Source organism: Myotis davidii, unplaced genomic scaffold (assembly GCF_000327345.1).
Source record: "Myotis davidii unplaced genomic scaffold, ASM32734v1 scaffold514, whole genome shotgun sequence".
Taxonomy (NCBI): Eukaryota; Metazoa; Chordata; class Mammalia; order Chiroptera; family Vespertilionidae; genus Myotis; species Myotis davidii.
Genome location: NW_006286236.1, coordinates 598,220 through 609,468, shown reverse-complemented (window position 1 = coordinate 609,468; position 11,249 = coordinate 598,220). Strand labels below are relative to the sequence as shown.

At 58.3% G+C, this 11,249-nt stretch overlaps 2 protein-coding genes across 8 annotated transcripts in view; both read left to right on the top strand.

Moving 5' to 3' along the window:
- SH3BP1 (SH3-domain binding protein 1) overlaps positions 1-9,549 on the top strand; it is a 12,843-nt gene extending 3,294 nt beyond the window's left edge. For 5 of the 6 annotated variants that reach the window (XM_015559854.1, XM_015559859.1, XM_015559858.1 and 2 more), the window contains 12 exons: positions 1-75; positions 550-694; positions 1,035-1,103; positions 1,250-1,340; positions 1,774-1,919; positions 2,568-2,679; positions 3,013-3,094; positions 3,175-3,255; positions 4,526-4,642; positions 5,460-5,557; positions 5,871-6,024; positions 8,744-9,549. The exon at positions 1-75 is cut by the window's left edge and continues 1 nt beyond it. In XM_015559854.1, the coding sequence (XP_015415340.1) occupies positions 1-75; positions 550-694; positions 1,035-1,103; positions 1,250-1,340; positions 1,774-1,919; positions 2,568-2,679; positions 3,013-3,094; positions 3,175-3,255; positions 4,526-4,642; positions 5,460-5,557; positions 5,871-6,024; positions 8,744-9,110 (1,537 nt within the window). In that variant the 3' untranslated portion in view covers positions 9,111-9,549. Of the gene's footprint in view, positions 76-549; positions 695-1,034; positions 1,104-1,249; positions 1,341-1,773; positions 1,920-2,567; positions 2,680-3,012; positions 3,095-3,174; positions 3,256-4,525; positions 4,643-5,459; positions 5,558-5,870; positions 6,025-6,928; positions 7,051-8,743 lie in introns of those variants that run through there. The other variant, XM_015559857.1, reaches the window with a different exon arrangement.
- Positions 1-11,249, top strand: part of PDXP (pyridoxal phosphatase) — a 25,945-nt gene that overhangs the window by 8,656 nt on the left and 6,040 nt on the right. The window lies entirely within an intron of this gene.

Genomic DNA, 11,249 nt, shown 5'->3' with positions numbered 1-11,249 from the left:
GGAGCTGCCAGCCATCCTCAAGCACAAGAAAAGCCTGCAGAAGCTGGTGTCCGACTGGAATACCCTCAAGAGCAGGTGGGAGCCGCAGCGTCTGGGCAGGGTCCATGCCTAGGTCGGCCCACAGAGGTGGCCACAGGGTCGGAGGCCCTTCCCATAATAGAGGACAATGCAGGGCCCCTGGGTGCGGAGTGTGTACTGGTGTGCACGCCTGGTCCTGGGAACACATATGTGAGGGTACATGTAAGGTGTCTCTGTGCATGTGTGTGTGCACGTGCTTATGCCAGCTGCAGTGACCCCAAAGCCCAAGATAGCCATAAACAATCCCAGGGGATCCTGGAGGGCCCCAACCTTCTACTCTGGAGTTGGATGGTTGTGACCACCAAGCCTACCACCAGGTGGCGCCCCCGAGCACTCACGGCCCAGGCCCAGTGGAGCTCTGGGATTTGCACCTATAAATCCCAAACTCCTGTGGTCACGCACATGAAAGGGACACTTGACTCTGGACATGCGATGGGGACACTGACCACTCCACCTTGGGATCGTCCCCAGGCTCAGCCAGGCAGCTAAGAACTCAGGCAGCGGTCAGGGCCCGGGGGGAGGCCCAGGCAGTTACGGCCACACCGCCACGGCCAACAAGGTGGAGACATTGAAGGAGGAAGAGGAGGAGCTGAAGAGGAAGGTGGAGCAGTGCAAGGTGAGGGGTTGGGCACTGTTCTCATCTCATAGATGAGGAAAGAGCCGGGGTTCACCCAGGTCTTGGTGTATTTGCTGAGTGAGTGAATGAATGGATGGTCCCTGACACAAGGCACTGTGCTAAGGGTACGGGGACTCAGGTGAGGACTGGAAGCTGCAGAAGCCCCTCAGGAGTTCAAAGAGTTTCCCGTGGGCTGTCCCCAATCAAACCTTGGCAGAGAGCGGAGAGCTGGCTGGGACCCTCCGCGCACAGCTGGAGCAAATTACTAGCCCCCCTGAGCCTCACCGCACCCCTGGGCCCCAGCCTCACTGACAGAAGCCCTCCCCCCTCTGTCTCCAAGGACGAGTACTTGGCTGACCTGTACCACTTTGCCACCAAGGAGGACTCCTATGCCAACTACTTCATAAACGTGAGTCCAGACTGGGCTCCACCCACCCAGAGCTCTGGTGACGCCAGAGCCAGAGGCCACCGAGGCCCCCTGTGAGCCAGTGGGAGGGAAGGGGCTACTCTGGTGGAGGTAGGCTCGGCTTCCCTCACTCCCCGCTGTCCCCACAGCTCATGGAGATTCAGGCCGATTACCACCGCAAGTCTCTGAGCTCGCTGGACACAGCCCTGGCCGAGCTGAAGGAGAACCACAGCCAAGCAGGTGAGGACATAGACAGCCCTGACCCCACACCCCTGACCCCCACGGGCTCAGGCATGTTAAGAAGCTTGCACTCTATCCCTGAAAGGCAGTAGGGAGCCACAGATGGCTCTGAGCAGGGGAGGGCGCGATTAGATTTGTGGTGGAAGGTTGCTGCATGGAGGGTGGGGTGGGGTGGGGTGGGGTGGTGCAGGACTGGAGCCAGGAGACTTGTTAAAAGGCAGAAGGGAAGTGATAGCGCCTGAACTGGTTGGAAGCAGTGGAAGTGGGCAGATTCGAGAGATGTGTGGGATGGTTTCAGGGTGGGTGGCATGGGTGGCCAGGTGGGAGGTGGCACCGTTAGCCAAAGCAGCAGTCACTTAAGGATGTCTGGGGGTGCTCCTGGCTGCCTGTGAGTGGAAGGACCCTGGGCCGCTCATCCATCTTGTCCCTGCAGAGCCCTCCCCTTCGATGACGGCCGCCCCCTTCTTCAGGGTGTATGGGGTGTCACTGGGAGTTCACCTGCAAGAGCTGGGCCGTGACATCGCCCTGCCCATCGAGGCCTGCGTCCTGATGCTGCTCTCTGAGGGCGTGAAGGAAGAGGTGGGACCCACTGGGGCAGGTGGGGTGGAGCAACGGGGCCACATCCTGTCCCAAACCTCCCCCTGCGGCTGCTGTGCCGTCATCTACCCTTAGAGCAGGTCCTGGGAGAAGGCATGGCCTCCTGTTGCTGACGTGGTACCACCCGCTTAGTGATGCTCATGTGGTCCAGGCTGTAAGCCTTTAGCACCGGGAACTGATGCTCCCAGTAACCCTTGGAAGGAGGCCTCAGTGGCTCCATTTTACAAGGGGAGCACATGGGCGGGTGGCAGTGAAGTCATGGCTGCACCTGCCCTCGTCCGTCCTTTGCACCTCAGTGCTGCTAGTCCATCAGCTCTTTTCCCGAGGACAGACCCTTAGGAGGTGGAACTACTCAAAGGCAGGCTTCCACACATCCTGCGGGGCCTCCTTTCTCCCTTCCGCCCCTAACCAGACGCCTGTCTCCCCACGACTTGCCCAGCCCCTCCCAGACTCCCCCTTGCTCAGAATCCAAGGACCCTGGTGTCCACTCTGCCCGCCAGACCAGTGGGGACACAGGGCCAGTGAGGGCCAGCCACCAACCCCAAGCCATGAGTGACGCAGGGCCTCCGGCCAGGGTGTCCTGTCCCACCCACCCCTCCGTGACCCTACACGGTCCCTCTCACGCCCCAGGGCCTGTTCCGTCTCGCCGCTGGGGCCTCGGTGCTGAAGCGCCTCAAGCAGACGATGGCCTCGGACCCCCGCAACCTGCAGGAGTTCTGCTCTGACCCCCACGCCGTAGCAGGTACCTGCTCCAAGGATGGGCCCCTTTCCCACTTCCCTTCGCCACAGCTGCCTGAAATGATCCCTTGATAGTTTGCTTTAAGGCCTGACAGTCTGCCCAGAAAACACAAGGGTCCTGAAGGCGGGGTTTGTGATGAACCCCCTGAAGTGTATGTACGCTTTTCTGAGAACAAGATCACTAGCCTTCATCATTTTCTCTAAACGGCCCAAGAAGTGATAGACCTACACATGCTAGTATGAACAAGGACCAGAGGCCCCTCACAGATGGAGAGAGCTGGGTCCTGGGGGGAAGGTGGAGCCCTGGGCTGCCTCTGAGCTCACACCACCACTTCAGGTGCCCTCAAGTCCTATCTGCGGGAGCTGCCCGAGCCCCTGATGACCTTTGACCTCTATGACGATTGGATGAAGGCAGCCAGGTGAGGTGGGGGGTTGTGGGGAGAGGAGGCTGTAGAGGTGCCACCCTGGGCTGTCTCACCTGGGCTGTTCGCCTCCCCAGCCTGAAGGAGCCCAGAGCCCGGCTGGAGGCCCTCCAGGAGGTGTGCGGCCGCTTGCCCCAGGAGAACTTCAGTAACCTCAGGTGAGCCCAAGCCCACCCCGGCCCTCAAAGCCAGGCCCTGCGGGACTCTGGGGCCTGGGTTTGAGTCCTACCTCCTTGCTCTAAGCCAGTGGTTCTCAACCTGTGGGTCGCGACCCCTTTGGCGGTCGAATGACCCTTTCATACAGTTATGAAGTAGCAACGAAAATAATTTTATGGTTGGGTCACAACATGAGGCACTGTATGTAAAGGGCCAGAAGGTTGAGAACCACTGTATTTCTGAAAACACAGCTTAGATGTACTAGTCATATTTTTATTCTATTATGTTTTGTCTTAAATATGGAACACTTCACGAATGTGCATGTCATCCTGGCGCGGGGGCCATGCTAATCTCTGTGCTGTTCCAGTTTTAGCAGATGTGCTGGGGAAGCAAGCGCGGTGCGAGTCAGATTTTTTAAGATATATGTATTTTTTTAATTGATTTCAGAGCGGGAGAGGAAGAGAGGACAGAGACATCAATGACGAGAATCATTGATCAGCTGCCTCCTCCACGCCCCCTACTGGGGATTGAGCTCCCAACCTGGGCCTGTGCCCTGGGCAGGCATCAAACCGCTGGGGCCTCAAGCAGACGATGGCCCCGGACCCCCGCAGCCCTCCTGACCCATAGGCTGACACTCAGTCACTGAGCAGCACCAGCCGGGCTGTACTAACCATATTTTTAATACTAGACACTGAACTAAACACATACTTTGAAGCCACACCGCCTGGCTTCAAATCCCACCTCTGTGGCTGTGTGGCCCTGAGCAGGCAAATTGGCCTCTCGGTGCCTGGGCTAGAGAATGCATTACAGCCCCATAGATGCTCAGCGTAGCTCAGCGCCTGACACGTAGGTGGCGCGCAGTAGGTCAGCTAATTTAACTATCAGAAATTTATTTATTTATTTATTTATTATATTTTATTGATTCTTCACAGAGAGGAAGGGAGAGAGACAGAGAGTCAGAAACATCGATGAGAGAGAGAAACATCGATCAGCTGCCTCCCGCACATCCCCCACCAGGGATGTCCCCGCAACCCAGGCACATGCCCCTGACCGGAATCGAACCCGGGACCCCCCAGTCCTCAGTCCGACGCTCCATCCACCGAGCCAAACCGGTCTCGGCAATTTAACTATCAGAAATTTTTAACCAGCCTGTGTGCTGCCGTGGCCACACTTTGGCAACCCCAGGCTGGGAAAGGCTCTGTCTCGGGGGACGTTGATGGGTGTTGGTAGCCCCTGCCCCGCCCGGGCCCCAGCCATCTCCTGTCCCCCCAGGTACCTGATGAAGTTCCTGGCACGTCTGGCCGAGGATCAGGAGGTGAACAAGATGACACCCAGCAACATCGCCATCGTCCTGGGGCCCAACCTGCTGTGGCCCCCGGAGAAAGAAGGGTGAGCGGCCGTGGTAGGGGGAAGGTGGCAGCCCCCACCCCAGCGACCTGCTGCTTGCCTTTCTCCTGGGCCTCGGTTTCCTCCTCCTTGGAATGGGTTGAGCAGCTCCTATTCTCAAGGCTCCACGAAGAGCAGCCCAAAGGGGTCCTGGACTCACAGGGCTTTGGAGATAGCATTCTGGGTAATGGCAGTAATGGGGTGCTGGGAAGTCTGGGAGCCCGAGGTCTGGTTCTAGCCCCGCCTCCACCTTCCCGAGACGGGCCTTAGTAAGACCCTCTCTCGACCTCCATTTCCTCATCTGTCCATTAGAAATTACACAAAGCCCGAGGACTGTGGCTGTGGGAACTCAGGGAATGAGTGGAGGAATGCTGTGTGAACTGTACAGTGCTCTTGTATGTGAGAGGTCATGACTGTCACCTGGCCAGGCACGTTGAAGTTGATGTCTGCAGACAGAAGGAGCAGGCCTTAGCTTTCAGGGTCTCCGCCAGCGCCCCTCCACCCGCGCAGCCAGTGCCAGGGCCGTGGAGGGCAAAGGGTGCCGTTCATTTGCTGACTGCAGCTCCTTGGTCGAGGCTGCCTCGATTCAAGAAGTGGGGAATGCTGCCGGGACCGACTGGCGATGCCCGTCGTGTGTGAAGGACGGGAGTTTGGTGTGTGAGCAACATGTTTGCGTCCACAGTGTCTGTGAGCTTTTGGGAACAGGGACCGGATGTGACGGATTGGTCCTGTGCTCCCAGCGGCCAGCACGGGCCAGACGGAGTGGGGCCCACTGAGACTTTGCTAAGTGGTGACTCACTTTCACCCCCTTTTGTCCCAGGGACCAGGCCCAGCTGGACGCAGCCTCAGTGTCGTCCATCCAGGTGGTGGGCGTGGTGGAAGCTCTGATACAAAATGCCGACACCCTCTTCCCTGGAGGTGAAGCCCCTGCCTGCGTGCCTGTGCCCCTCCGTGCCCTCTGTGCCCAGCTCGGTGCCCTCCGGCCCCATGCACTCCCCACGAGGCCTGGGGGAAGTTGCTTCTCCACTCTGAACCTCAGTTTCTCATCTGTAAAATGGGGGTGATCCTGCCTGCTTCCTGGTGCTGTGAGGCTCCTGTGGGAGTGGGAAGGCGAATCGTGGGCCAGACAATTTCTGGGAATGCCATCGCAGGAGCTCAGGGAATGAGCACTGGACGAATGAATGGATGAATCAGAACCCAGCAACTCAAACAGGGCTCCTTCTGTCTGCAGACATCAACTTCAACGTGTCCGGCCTGTTCCCAGCCCCCACCCCCCAGGACAAGGTCAGCGATAGGCCCGCCTCTGAGGAGCTGCCAGCCATTGCCGTGCCGGCCCCGGCCCCGGCCCCAGCTCCTACCCTGGCCCCAGTGCCTCCCAAGGAAAGGTAAGGACTCACAGGTATGAACGGCCCCTGTCCCAAGGTACCAACGCGGCTTCCAGCAGTGTTTTAGGAAATGTCATTGTATTTTTATCCCAAATACCAGGTTTCCTGGTTTGGAGTGGGTGGGTGGAGGCTCTGAGATAATATTCCTCTCGGCTTCTGACATGTTTCCTCGTTCGTTGTATGGCTATTGACTGAGCACCTACTATGTGCCAGGCACTGTTTCAGGCCACGAGGATGTAGGGACTAGAGAGCTGGTCACTGTGGAATGTGCAAGCACCTTCCCGCCTTCCCTCTGATCCCTGAAATCTGAAAGGCCCATGTGCCACGCTGCCTCCCTGCCAAGCAGGGATCGTGCGGCTGTCGGACTGCTGGGCCCAAACCGTGAATTTCTTCCCGTGAGCAAAACAGACAAAGCTGCCCTTAGAGCTTGTGCTCCGGGGGCAGAGGGAGAATCAGCAAGTGCACCCGGAAAGGTCAACAAGGGCAGGCAGGGCTGCGTGCTGCACGGGAGAACAGCAGGAGAGGGGACCTGGGGGGAACTGCTGCAGCCCCAGGCTCAGGAGAGGCCTCCTGAGGGGGAGCCGGCTGAGCAGAGACCTGGAGGTAGGCAGGAGGCCTCCCTCTGTTCTTGTCCGCTCTCTGGCTTCCAGTGGCCAGAACATCCTAAAGATCAAAAAGGGGCCCAGCTGGCGTGGCTCAGCCATGGAGCCGAACGATGAGCCAGGAGGTCACGATGTGATTCCCCGTCAGGTCAGGGCACATGCCCAGGTCGCGGGCTCGATCCCCAGTGGGGTGTGCAGGAGGCAGCCGGTCGATGACTCATCATTGATGTTTGATCTCTCCCTCACTCTTCCTTCCTCTTTGAAATCAACAAAAATGTATATTTTAAAAAAAGTATCACAAGGAGGCTGAGAGCTGAAGCAAAGGGGAGGCCCTGCTTCCTCCCGCGCTCCTGGCCCCATAGGGGACCACGGACACTGCACTGAGTCGCACAGCAGCCAGGGGCTCTGGATGCAAACCCTGCCCCCGACACCAGAGGTGTTGGGGGGCAGGGGCAGCCTGGGGACGGGCCCCAGACCCAGCCACGGGTGGACCCACACTCGGCCCGTGGGCTGGGAGTCTTCCTGAGATTCCAGGAGAAGCTGGGAAATGGCCACGCCTGCGCCTGACCCTCCTCTTCCCTCACAGGACAGAGTCCGAGGCTCCCCCCAGACCGGTCGAATAATCAAATAGACCTGAGGCAGATTAGCAAGAGAAAAGAGGCAGCAGCCCCAGCGGAGGACATGGCTCGGAGGAGTGAGTTGGCCGTGGGAGGAGCAGGGTCAGAGGGTGGCCAGGGGTGGGCAATCCAGACCGTCCGTGTTCTCAGGCATCGAGGGGAGGCCAGGAGGCCAGGGGGCTCGGAGCCAGTCTGTTGCCTAACACGCCGGGTTCAGAGTCCAGCTCGGTGACCTTGTGCAAATGACTCCAGCTCCCCGCGCTTCTGTGGACAATAACTGCCCCTACCTTGTAGGGCTGTTTGGAGAATTAAATTCTGCTGCCTGGTTCATGCAGTAAACACTCCATAAAGGTCGGCCATCGTGAGCATGGGGGGCAGCGGGGTCCTGAGAAGCCCAAAGTCACAGGGTGAGGAGGGAGAACAGTTTTCAGCGCCGTGAGGGGAGTGCCGGTGTGGGGGGAGACCCAGGCCTCCTTCTGAGCCCTTGGGGACACGCACCTGTTGAGTTGGCTGAAAGCCAGGCAGGTGAGGTTCAGGTGCAGAGTCGTGTGAGGCCCTGCCCAGCCCAGGAGGTTCTAGAGTTTTCCACGAGGGTACAGTGTAGAGCCGGGAGTAGGTGGAGCAGCTGCAGAGCCTCCAGCCCAGCAGGAGCGGCGGTCACACAGGAACCTCCCTGCAGGAGGCGGGCGTCTAGCCACCTTTCCTGGAGGCGGGGCAGTGAGACATTTGCTCCCTGGAGCACAAGCCAAAGGACTGTCAGCATCACCTGAGCTATTTATATATTTAAATGCCATTTAACAAAGAGAAATCAACCCCAAAATTGAGTTCGCGTATCACCTCTGACACGCGTGTCATAGGTTCGCCATCACTGCCCTAGGAGATTGAAGAATCATCCCATCTTACGGATGAGACAACTGAGGCCCCAGGGGCAAGTGATTTGTGCAAAACCCTCAGTGGGTGGAGGCAGAGCTAGGACCAGAGTCCAGACCTCCTGGCCCAGCCAGTCCTTTGGCTGCCGTGGGACGTCAGACCCGCGCAGTGGGGTCTGTGCGCTGGGGCGAGTCGTTCTGGTGGCTTCTGAGAGGAAGTGAGCAAGACCCCAGTGTCCGGGGACAGGCGGCATTTCCTTATTCGACAGGATTGTGCGGAGCACCTGCTCTGTGCCCGGCACTGTGCTAGGCAGCCACGCATCCGATGGCCACACTTAGTGTATGTCCTAGTGGGAGAGGCGAGCAATATTCAAGTAAAATAAAACACAGGCAGGATCATTGCAGAGTAAAAAGCTCTGTGAAGAAAATAGAAGTGGAAAATGTGACGGGTCGGGGGCAGTTCTCTAGCTGAAGGAGTGAAGGGACTTGTACAGTGGCTTGTGATGAGGAGCCGCATGCACAGTGTTCCCGCGGAAGGCGCAGCAGATGCAAAGGTCCTGAGGTGGGATTGAGCTGGGGGCTTTGCCACAGGCCATACGGACACCTCACTGCCCCTTTGCTTCCTCCACAGCCAAACGCCCAGCACCAGCCCGGCCCACCATGCCACCGCCCCAGGTCTCCAGCACCCGCTCCTCCCCTCCGGCCCCATCCCTGTCCCCTGCCTCTGGCAGTCCTGTGATCCCCCGGGCTCTGCCTCGCCGTCTGGTTGGCAGCAGCCTCCTGTCCGGCGCCAGAGCCGGCGTTCACCAGCCTCCCCCGGCCAGACCTCCCCAGGTCCAGCCTCCCCCAGCCCGGTCTCTCTGAGCATGCCTGCCCAGGTGGACCTGGGGGAGGCCACAGAGGATGGGGGGGGCCCTGAGGCTGTGGACGGCACCCCCACTCCCACAGCTGTGCCCCCTCAGCCTCGGCCCAGGAGTCTTGCCTCAGAGACCGACTGAACGGGTGGCCCCTCCCCAAGAGCCCTCAGTGTCCCCTCCCCTCCAACCTGTCCTCCCAGGACACAGCCCTCACCCCTCCCGAGAGGTGGGGGCCTCCAGCCTTTGCCTACAAGTGCCTCGGTGCCCGCTGGGTCGGCCCCCACGGCAAGGAGGGCTCCGGACAGCCCTCCACTTCCAGTCCTTTCCCTCTTGGGTCCACCTTGGCCTTGGGCTCAGCCCACCCCCCCACTCTCCGGCAAGGTCCCAGGGGAGCCACCAGGAGGAAGGAGAGCTTGCTTGCTCCTACGAGGACTTTGATTTTTTCTCTTGACAACATATTTTTTGTAAGGCAGGTAAATAAATTATTTTGGACAAAACTGGAGCAGCTGCCCAAAAGATAGCTTTATTTTCTGTACTCGAAATAAAGACGCCACTTTCATAAAGGGGAAATTTAGCTATTCTTTGCCTCCTTTCCTTCTTCCTGTCTGAAAGGATAATGGCTAGAGCTTTTCAGCACTTACTCTGGGCTGCACACTGCTTTTCTGTGCATGGTTTCCATGTAACCCTCTCCCTGGACAGTCAATCCCATGACCTCTTACAGGTGAGGAGACAGGCTGAGAACATGACCTGCCGAGGTCACATGGTGCGTGAGGCAAGGACCTGGGATTAGGACCCAGGTCTGACTGATTCCAGAGCCTGGACCTGCCCCTCACATCCCGGGCAGTGGACTTAATTTCTCAGTGTTCTGGTCTCCTCATCTGGGAGACCGGTGACGGCTTCCACCGCAGAAGTGTTGTCTTGGTGACTACATGAGACACGCCTGCAAAGGCCTGAGCACCGCCCTCCCACTTGATGCGGGGCCCCTGGATCTGCGGTGCTCCTAGGGAAGGTGGAGAGGTTCCCCCAGGAGCAGGGATGGATCTGTCTGCAAACCTTCCCGGAGGCTGCCCTGCCAGACCTGGGCGAGGTCCCTGACACAGCCCCAGCTGCTCCTGGGAACAGACAGGCAGAACTGATGACTAGAATCAAGTGCCGTGACACTGGAAGCCCACACTGGCCTAATTAGGCACAAGCCATTAACCAGACTGGTGTGTTTCTGGAGGGTGGAGGCCACGGAAAGCTTCCTAGAGGAAGTGATATATCCAAGGGGAGTCTTTCCAGGGCTGACCAGGTGGGAAAGTCAGGGAAGAACATTCCAAGCCATGGAGACACCTATGCACCTGTGACCAAGGCCAGGACATTGGGGAACAGGAAATATCATCTTAGCTTATAGGATGTGGCTCTTCCCAGGTCTTTGGAGCACCCGTTGTTCCTGGAGGGGAAACGGGTCTTCAGAGCCTTCTCAGACATCCCTCCCCGAGGGGGGCCTAGGCAGCTAGGTCACCCCATCACTGCCCTGGGCCTGGCCACTGCTGCTCTGGCCTGGCTCCTTCCCCTCCTTGGAGTGCTTGGTGACAGCCTGCCTCTAGCCCTGAGCCTCTTCACCCTTCACAGTAGAATCCTTGATAATTAAAACAAAAACCAAAAATGCCAGGCTACCCCCCCAAACAATTAAAGCAGACTCTCTGGGGTCCTACCACGTATTGGTATTTTTAAGAAGCATTTGTCAAAAGTCATCAAACTTTACACATAAGAACTATACATCTTACTGTAGGTAAATTATATCTAAAAATAATAAGTGCTCCAGGCGACTCTACAGTATAGCCAGCCTAGAGAATCACTGGTGTAGGCCAAGGGCCCCAGCGCTCAAGAAGACACCAGGCGTCTCTCTCCCCATCCTACCCACCCGCTCAGACCTGGAGCATCTCCAGTTCAGAGGGCAAGGAGATTTGACCCAAAGATCTCATCTCCTTTAGCATCTGTTTTCCTCTTAGCAACCAGCTCTCCTAAGCTTCTGATTGGCTGAGGGGCGCAGGCTTATTCGCGCCACATTTTCTACTTCTAACTCCTTATTGGCCAAGAGAGGCGTCAGTCTCCCACCCCTTGGTGCCCTTCTCTCCAAGCTCTGTCTGCTCGCGTCCTCGCTCCTTAACTTTCGCCTCTATTGGCCGCGGGCCAGGCCGTAACCCCACCCCCTGACCCATCCTGCGCGCCTATTGGCAGGTGCGAGGGGCTAGCGGGATGCGGGCGAGCGCACCGTGCCCGCGGAGAGAAAGCGGC